General features: G+C 45.7%; 1 protein-coding gene across 1 annotated transcript; it reads right to left on the bottom strand.

The window, feature by feature from the left end:
• Positions 1-565: 565 nt before the first annotated feature.
• On the bottom strand, positions 566-877 carry Pmar_PMAR015112 (histone H4, putative; the record flags this gene model as incomplete). Its single annotated transcript, XM_002781724.1, has 1 exon — positions 566-877. The coding sequence occupies one exon, from the start codon at positions 875-877 to the stop codon at positions 566-568; it is 312 nt and encodes a 103-aa protein (XP_002781770.1).
• Between the last annotated feature and the right edge of the window lie 198 nt (positions 878-1,075).

The raw sequence follows: 1,075 nt of genomic DNA on the forward strand, positions 1-1,075 counted from the left end.
TTTGGCAAGAGGTAGAGTATTAGAGCAACCGCCAGGTAGAGGAGAAACTGATGAAAAAACTGGCAAATTGATGGTAAATTGAGTAAAAAAACGGATAAATTGAGAGTAAATTCGTAAGCCAGTAATTTAGACTTTTGCGTCGAAGATGCCAAACCGAGCCGAGAAGCTTGCTATCTAATGAGACTCGTTCAACGAAACCTACTCCTTCCAGCCACAAACTACTCATTCCCATCCTCTGCAGACACTCATTCTGAGTATCGCCGTCAGCTGCAGGAGTTAGCAATGTGCTCGGACGAACAATATTATTCGGTGCACTAACGGTACTGAGTAATACTTTGAGATTATCAGAGTATTACCCGGTACCGCAAGATGATTTGCCTTGCGCAAGTCGAATGAATGGTAAGATTAGAGCACGCGGTGGTCGATAAACTCCTCCAGTAACTAAATTCCAGTTCGAGGGTTCTCGAGAAAAATCCCAACTCCCAAATCGGAGATGCTAAAAAAACGAAAGATGGTGTTGAATAACACCGTGATATGATCTCGCAATTGCATAACGGAAGTAAATCTAACCTCCGAAACCGTACAAGGTCTTGCCCTGGCGCTTCAGAGCGTAAACGACGTCCAGAGCGGTAACAGTCTTCCGACGAGCATGCTCGGTGTAGGTAACAGTATCTTTAATGACACTCTCGAGGAAGACCTTGAGGACACCTCTGGTCTCTTCGTAGATCAACCCGGAAATACGCTTGACTCCACCACGGCGCGCAAGCCTGCGGATAGCCGGCTTAGTGATGCCCTGAATGTTGTCGCGAAGAACCTTACGATGACGTTTAGCACCGCCCTTTCCTAAACCTTTGCCGCCTTTGCCTCTGCCAGACATAAGTTGCTAGTGAAATTAGATTGATATCAAAGTGTAAACGATCATGGTAAACCCCATCTGCCATGGAAGTCCGACTTTTCTGACGAAAAAAGTGACAAAACACACCACTTGATGGCCATCACTGTACATTGCGTCATAATAACGTACTTTGCATGAGGGGAAAACACGGTCGATTTCCTGGTGGATAAATGACCCAGT

Source organism: Perkinsus marinus, assembly GCF_000006405.1.
Source record: "Perkinsus marinus ATCC 50983 genomic scaffold scf_1104296941686, whole genome shotgun sequence".
In the NCBI taxonomy this organism is placed as follows: domain Eukaryota; phylum Perkinsozoa; order Perkinsida; family Perkinsidae; genus Perkinsus; species Perkinsus marinus.